This window comes from Hibiscus syriacus, unplaced genomic scaffold, assembly GCF_006381635.1.
Source record: "Hibiscus syriacus cultivar Baekdansim isolate YM2019G1 unplaced genomic scaffold, ASM638163v2 tig00110890_pilon, whole genome shotgun sequence".
Taxonomy (NCBI): Eukaryota; Viridiplantae; Streptophyta; class Magnoliopsida; order Malvales; family Malvaceae; genus Hibiscus; species Hibiscus syriacus.
Genome location: NW_024062900.1, coordinates 3,468,278 through 3,477,024, shown reverse-complemented (window position 1 = coordinate 3,477,024; position 8,747 = coordinate 3,468,278). Strand labels below are relative to the sequence as shown.

Sequence of the window (8,747 nt, the reverse complement as noted above, 5' to 3'; positions counted from 1 at the left end):
ATGTGCTTGAGCATAGGATTACCCTTCTGCATGAGGTGAGAGTACATCTACATTATAGGCTACTTTTATAAAGGTAGAAGAACCGAAGTGCCATTAATTAAGGCTTTCTATTCCTGTCCTGATAGCAAAATTTCATTCAATCTATGTTCTTCCTCAGGAAGTTTAGGATTACAAGTTTACTAGCAATAGTGTTCAGGAGAATCTTAAAAGTTCATATATTTTTAACTTTGATAATGAATTGAAAACTTTATAAAATAACAGGAAGTTCTGTCATATTTAAAATGAATCAAAAGAACAACATAAGACATCAAACAGAGTGAGAATGAATCAAAGGAATGCGTATGGTTTCAAGCAGTTAACTTTGAATTTCTACAGCAAAAGCGTATGGTTTCACTTATTGGGGCTTGGGAGTTGGGACTGATTTTTTCCCATCATGATAGTTTAAAGTTACCAAATTTTGTTAGTGCTGAATTGTAGTCTTTGGAATAATAATAGAAGGGATTGTGGCGATTTTTGTGGCTGTTAGATGTCCTTGCCTTATTTTTTTAAGGTGCCATTGCTTGCATGGGGCCGGAATGGACAGTTTGGGACGACAATGGGTCCTTTCTTTTACACTGTCAGTCTGTCAGGGATTTTAAATAAGTAGACTTTGCCCTTGTAGTAGCCGTGCTCGATAAAGTAGATGATGATTAATGAGCATGTGTTCTCAGTTGAACTCTTGTTTATCCATGCACTCCGACCCTTTTTTGGGCACCGTTTATTGGTAGATAAACTGCTAATAGTTTCAAATGGGGGCATTGAATATTCATCTTCCTTTTGGTGTGGATTGTGGTGTTTTATAGCCACGTTATGCAAATAATAGAGAATTGCTGTTTGCTGGAGGGGTATAAAAATAGTTTCATTTCATGTTAGTAGAAGATAGTACTAAGCATTTAAATAATTGTTAAAATGTGTAATTGCTCATGTGTAAAACTGAAAATGTCTGTTAATAGCTAAAATTTGGAACAGTTTAATGACATTGACATTGGACATGATCTGTGTTCTACTGAAGTGTGGAAGGGAGCACACCAGGAAGTCATTTTTTATTTGATCATTGCCATAGATTGTATAGAATGCTTGAAAAGCATATTGTGGACAACTCTACCAAGAAACATCTTGTATATCATACTAGCTTCCTTTATAGAAATAGAGACAAGTGCATGTTTAGTAAAGCCTTTCATTCTTCATCAAGTTATGTGTTTTAACTGGTTGCTCAGTCAATCTTGCTACTTTTTAGAAAAATCTACATTATGGTTTACTAGAAAATTTATATTTCATGTCTTGCTAGGTTGTTAGTCATGAAATAATTGACACATTTTATTCTAGAAGGTTTATAAATAAATTATAAAATCATATTTATACCAATATACAACTATAATGATAATAAATTATAGATCATATCTAAACCGCAATGCCTTTTTTCATTTCCAATTTAATAATAATATAAATTGTTAAATTAAATGTAATGCTTATGTTTAGGCTCTAACTTTCTCTATAATATTAGCAATTAACAATTGAAATTGAAATTTAATAAATACGAAATGGATAAGAGTTGGATGGGTTTCTCAAGGGTAAGCGACGAATATCGAAATGGAGTTGAATGTCGTTTTCTTACTAAAAATGTTGTTTGTCCATTACAGATATCATGCCGAGGAGAAAAATAAGTGATTTGCATATTGTTTGAGCTTCTCAAGAGTATGAACAAACAAATAATTAGGAATCGAATGTTGTTGACTCTTCGGAAGTTCCTATTACTGTTGAAGAAGCTCTAGAAATTCAAGGTAATGTTTGACACTTTATTTAATTGTTTGTTCATTTTGAAAACTTACATTTAATAATTTCGTATATAGTTGAAAATGATGGAACGTACAAGACTAGATGATGTAGAACGTTGAAGGAATTATACCAACTTCCTCCTGGGCATCGAGTTAAAGTTTCAAGAAATGATGTCGATCAACCTATTGGCTCAGAAACACATCTTCTATTCGGTTACTTAGGCATAGTTGGACGTAATGCTAATCTTTTACCGATCAATTATGAGTCATGACGTGAAATGCCTAATAGTAAAAAAATTAGTCTTTGGATTTTGTTAAGGTAATAATGTCATTATAATAGATAATCTATAACAATTCAATAGTAATTTATACTTACTTTGAACACTTTTTTTATGTGTAGGAGAAATTTTCTTTGGAGGTCTCTGACGATTATTTGAAGTAAGCGTTAGGGAATAGATGGAGAGACCACAAGAGTTCATTAAAAAAATACTTCAAGAGTAATCTCATCCTTGAAGAGAAGCTACAAACTGTCCCACCTGGAATGCTCAAGTATAAATGGAAAGATACAGTCAGATTTTGGAGTTCACAGAAAGGACAGATATGATGTATTTTTCAATAATAATATTAATGAATTATAATATTGACTTTATAAGTGGTTGTTTGAAATTGTAGGACCGAGAGCAGGTTGGTGTTGCTAGCAGGCAACAACAAAAGTTTACTCACATGGCTGGATCGAAGAGCTTTGCTTATATAGCTAATGATGAGGTATTATAGATTATTCACATACTGATTTGTATTCCCATGTACATACTAAAGAAAATTAATTATATTATGGTACATTGTAGGAAAATACATCTGGTTATAAAGTTGGAAGAATCAAACTCTTCGACATGACACATACAAAAAAGGATGACACTCCTATAACTGCAGAAGCTGCATAAATTATGCTACATTTATTGGACATAAGATTTGAATTATGTTTTATTTATATATGTAGTATGACATTCTTATTTGAAATAATTATTTACTTTATTATTAGGAAAAATTGAGGGATAAAAAAGCGGAGTATGAAGCTACGACTTCAAGTCATGGTCTTGTTAATGCGGATGACATCAAAAATCAAGTTATTAATGACATTTTGGGTCCTGAAAGATATGGTCGAGTTCGCTGTAAAGGATCATTTGTTACTCCCACCAAATAATTTGGATCCAGTTCATCTCAGTACATGTCATCACATACTCAGTCTTCCCAATTAGAAGTTAGTCGTTTAAAACAACGGTTGGCTGAAATGAATCAAAAAATGTCTAAAATGAAAGCTGAAAATGAAGCGAGGGAAGCAGAGAGAGAAGTAGCATATCAACAGAAATGTCAAGAATTTGAAAATCAAATAAAAGCTATGATACATATGATACGAAAAACTCAACCTCAGAGTCCACCATCTTAGGTCTTATTTCTGTTATATGTTTTGTTCATTCTACTTAACAATGTTGAATTGCATTAGATATTACGTTAATGTAAACTTTGATTTACTATAACGGATTTGAAGTTGGTTGTTATGGAATTAAAGTTTGTTGTTATAGATGTCATGTTTGTTGGATAATGGTACAGGTTGAAAATGTAATTTTGGGTAACAGAAGAGCGAAAATTAATGGTTGCAAATTTTGTGTTAATTAGAGCGTTTGTATAAAAAAGGGTCGCTAAATACATAATCAATACCGACGTTTTACAAAAAAACACCACTAAAGTTTTAGATAATTTGCGGCGTTTATGACTAAAAATGCCACTATAAAATTGTAAATAGTGGCATTTTACTATAAAAATGCCGATATATGTCATGACCTTTACCGGCGTTTTTTGACAAAAACACAACTATATGTCACAACATTTAGCGCAGTTCTTTTCAAACGCCACAAAAGAACAATATATATAGTAGCGTTTCCTAACAACACTGCCACCTTTTGCGGCGTTGGTTTCAGCGGCAAATTTGGTGGCGTTTTTTTCCACCACAATTGTTTTTAGCGGCATTAAAAACACCGTTATATGACTAAAAAATGCCTCTAAAAACTTGTTTTGATGTAGTGATTCTTCAAAATCATACCTAAAGTTATGTTTTGCTTCTATTTTGGTCACCTGACGTTAAAAAATTAATGGTGATGCTGACAAGTCATTATAATGTAATGCCACATCATCATTGAAAAAAATTGCATGTCAACAATTCTATTTATTTTTTAACGGTGATTGACTAAAATAGAACTAAAATGTAATGCTAGGTATGATTTTGGAAAAAATAATTGGTGATAGATAGAACCGAAGTGATATTGAGAGACTAAATACATAATTTACCCTACTTCAAATTAAATGAAAGTGTACTTCAAGATGCATATAAAATATAATTAAATATAAATATAAAGTACAGTTCAATATTTATTGAAATTTATCTATTTAATTTGAACATAATAATAAAATTTATAGTTTAAATTTATATACAATGTAATTTAAGAGGAATATAAAGAAATAAAATTTTACTATTAAAACTAAAAATAAAAATAAACAATTTAATGAGAAATAGAATACACATAAAATTAATAAAACAAAATAACAATATTTCATACATATAAAAAATCAAGATTAATAAAAATACTCAAATAAGAATTTGTAATAGTATAATTAATTTCATAGTGAAAATCTTGAACCTTGTGATAACATCGTTATACACTAAAATTTGATTTTTGATTTTTTGAAATTTAAAAAATCAAATATTAAAAATTTATAAATAAATATTTAATTTAATGAATTTATACTGCTCGTATATTACAATTCAATTCAATCAATGAGGGTCGTTGTTACCTATAGTTACCATGAATGAGTTAATCTATAACTGTTGTTACATGTTTATTGGACCAGGCTACTCGTGAATCGTTAAGAGAGTCGTAGTAATTATGCATGCTGTTTTATGCTGCCCTTGTAGACGATGTTGTCCAAAGTACGACTCTTTATTGTCCGAGGACACTTTCTCCAACCCATTGTCGAGTGTCTTAAATGCAAGGATGTTTGAGGAAGGGGCTAACCATTTTTTCCTTCCATATGTCCTGGTTGTTACTTTGGTTGTAGCTGCAGTGAGATGTCCTTGTTTACGTACCCACAACACATGTGAGAGAGGCGATCCTCTCTAAGAGGACGCGTGGCAATACTTGCATTCTCCTCCTTTTTGTTTCTTTTCTCTCTATCACGTGTCCCTCTAATTTTTTTTTTATCGAGAGGACAGATGCATCTGGGTAGATTTGGGCAGGGAGCAAAGGTGAGGATGATTGTTTTGGTTTTTGGTGAAGATGTTGATTGTTTTGATTTTTTAGAAATATATCCATTAGTTCGCTCGATATTGAAACATTTTCATATTTATTATATCAATTACTAATGGGAATATGTTTATCTCATTGATTATTAACGATTCACTTCTTATTTAGACGAAGAGAATATAATAGTTGATTGATGTTTCTTTACGAGTGATTGTTGGTCATGAAGAATAAGATACGATTTCTAGATTGTAGAAGGTTCTAGCCCTTTTCCCAATAGTGTTAAAAATATTTATATTCATCTTAAGTTAATCATGTCAGATATAAGGCTATTATGATTATTTGTAAGTAGACACACAAGATTCTAAGATGAATCTAGTAGCTAGATCATAGATTTTATCCTAATAGGTTATGTGTGCCTATAAATAGTCATCCTAGAGACCCATACTTGGAGAGTAAGTGTTGGTTGAAGACTTTGGTAAATGGGGAGATATGTTTGAAAATCTTGATCGATAAGGAACTGACAATGACCATAGGTTATGCTCGACCACAGTTGGGAAGTTTCTGGAGATTATCTTTGGAGATGTAAGAAGATTAAGAAATTATCAACTGAGTTGAGGCAGTATCTCGTTTTTTTATTTGATGATAATGAGATGGGCAGTGCCAGAGCATATAGCTTATCTCTATGACTCTATGCTGCCAAGTCTAAGTGCATCATATAAGTTTGTCAGTTTCAGAATGATACAAATTTCAATATTTTGGAGTTGGGCTTTTAGGTTGAATAGAAAGCAAAATTGAGAAAATTCAATATTATTTTTCAATTGGAATTTCTTAATCTCTCAATATTATAGAATTTGTACAGGGAAATGAAAAGGGGAAAAGATCACATCAAAATACAAACACCCATGGTGTTTTAAGCAGAAGGGGATGAAATGAAAATACTAATATGATCCAAAAAACTGAGATTTTGAGGCCTATCTTTCCTTTTCACATAACCTTTAGCTTCTTTCTCGGAATATATCCTAAACCCTTTCCTCCCATTCTTCTTCCACATCTCCTTCTCGAAGCTCTTGTGCGCGTAATACGCCTCCGCCGCGCACGTTAGCACCACCTGATCTTCCTCCTCCTTGTTCCCGTTGCCCGCGGGCATCAGAAGGATCGGCCGTCGCTCGTAATGTCCCTCACTCGTGCCCTCCAACTCGTCGACACGAGAGAGTCCCCGAGGCGACACGGCGTACAACTCGCCGGTGACCCGGTGGCCGGAACCGGGCATGTTGAGGAGGAAAGGGACACGGTAAGGCCCGCAAACAAGAGGATAGTTCTCTACCGTTTGGTAAGTGCCTTTGGAAACGGCATCTCCGGATCGCATCAGATCCTGGAGCAGCACGTGATTGGAGAAACCCTGTTTCAAGGTGCCGTACGTGAAAATAAGGGTCGTGCAGCGATTGTTTTCGAAGGCCATTGTTTGTTTACTGGAGATGGTAGTATGATTGGATGGCGAGAAACTGAAGGAAAATAGGAGAAAAAAAAGTGAGAAAGGGATTAGGGGACATTACTGGAGTCATCCTATTGATAGGGATTATTTCATTTTGGTTGGTTAGGAATTTTAACTGTCAAAAACTTTACGCACAAATATACGGAGGAAATCACAAATATACGGAGGAAATCAAACGGTAAAATCATATATTTTAGAATCTTTTTAATAACAAAATTAATCTTTAATTTTTTTATAAACAATAATTTTTATTTTTATTCTTGTTTGAAACATTTTATTCCAAATGTTTATTTTAGGGTACATTATTTCGAGCAAGATAAATACTTTTAGTTGACTAACAATCAATATTTTCTATTCATTAAACAAGTTTATATGGATTGGTATATTAAATTAATGTAAAAAAAAAAATTTACTACCATGGTATCACATATGAACATGTCATATCATCATTCCAATCTATATAAACTTGCTTAGTCAATAGAAAATGTTTTGCTAGTCAACTAACGATTTTCATTTAACTAAGTTATGTTTTTCCTAAAAATAAAATGTTAGAGGACAAATTGTTTAAAAATATATATTAAAATGATTATTTTAAAAAATATTAGAGACTAATTTTTTCATTATACCTTATTTTTCTAAGTTTTATTTTTGAAATAGTATAATCTATTTAATTTTTTCTTTAAGTATTAATAATCCACACGTCTAACAAAAAAGGTTGGTTCAAGTGATAAGTAGTTTGATATCGCTTAAGTAAGGTGACGAGTTTGAATCTTTGTGTATGTAGAAAATCTTTTTAGAAGACTTACTCACCAAAATCAAGTGAAGACACGGGCCAAAATCGCTTAAGAAGGTCGATCTAAATTAATTAAGACGAAGTCTTAAAAAAATAATGAACACGTTTATAAACGCTTCTGTTTCGTATTATCATGGGCCAACTAAACAGTAACAAGAAGAAAAGGAACCAATAAAAATAAAACCTAAGCAATGAAATCTTCAAGGAGCTCAGCAAAATCACGTGAAGACACGGGCCAAAGCTGCCGTTGCTGTTGTTGGTCCCGCTTGAAAATCACCACCGTCGAGATTCGTGGCACTAAACAGCCTCAGCCTATTTGTCAACATACTGTAGTAAAATAAATAATTAGTAAAAACAAAAATGATAAATTTATTTTGCAGTGATAAAAACTATTGGTTTATCAACATAATTATGGAATTAATAACTTCAAGATTAATATAATACTAATAAATTTTATATATCCAAATAAAAATAAGATGAAACTCAAATGATATTACTCCTACATTAATAAGAATCAAACAAGAGATGAAGAGAGGAATCAAATGATATTACATCATGCAAAATAGTGAGATAAAATTTGAAATTTATAGAGACAAATAGAGGGTAAAATAGTAAATAAGACCGGGAGGTTACAAGAAAATCACGAGAACATAATATTTTTTATTTAAAATATTTGATAAAATTATTTTTATTGTTTAAGAAACTAGTGAAATAATATGATAAAAATTTCAGTGACAATGTAAAAAAATACGTGTAATACATATGAATATGAACACAAGCTAAATTAAGTGAAGACGACGACATGCATGTATAAATCTTATCGCCCATTATACAATAAAAATAAGTTAACAGATTCTATTTAAGCACATGAAAAAGTCTATATTCAACCCATATAGATATAACTTCTTTGCATTACTAATATCTCCCACTAATGCAAAAAGTGGAGGATTTTTATTTTTTGTAGAAACGAGGAAAATAGCAATGATGAGATTAGTCACTTAAGTAATAGTATATGTTAGTTTTAAATTAATAAATAATAAAATGGGTGATTTTTCTCTTGAGGTTTAATATATGTTAGATTTAAATAATATTTTGAATTGATTTTTCATGTACAAAGAATTTTCGATAAAAATAGGTGTCTAACCAATAATAGATGCTAGATTTTATGTTAGATGAGTGAATTTGAACTTATAAAGTTTTAGGGAAACTGAAGTTGAAGTTATAAAATTAAAGGTTGCGAAAACAAATTTTTAATATAAAATATATTGTAATTTTAAATTTTTAGGGGAGCGACCGCCCCTACCTAGTTTGCCTAGGTCCATCATTGTGTTTAGCGTTTTCTATGTTATTAC

General features: G+C 31.6%; 1 protein-coding gene across 1 annotated transcript; it reads right to left on the bottom strand.

Moving 5' to 3' along the window:
- Positions 1-6,005: 6,005 nt before the first annotated feature.
- On the bottom strand, positions 6,006-6,597 carry LOC120144454 (putative gamma-glutamylcyclotransferase At3g02910). The gene has a single exon (XM_039158495.1). It carries the CDS (start codon positions 6,567-6,569, stop codon positions 6,021-6,023), a length of 549 nt encoding a protein of 182 aa, XP_039014426.1. The 5' UTR covers positions 6,570-6,597; the 3' UTR covers positions 6,006-6,020.
- Between the last annotated feature and the right edge of the window lie 2,150 nt (positions 6,598-8,747).

What these genes read in the sequence shown, in the direction of transcription:
- LOC120144454 (XM_039158495.1), bottom strand. Translation starts at nt 6,569, where the DNA reads ATGGCCTTCGAAAACAATCGCTGCACGACCCTTATTTTCACGTACGGC.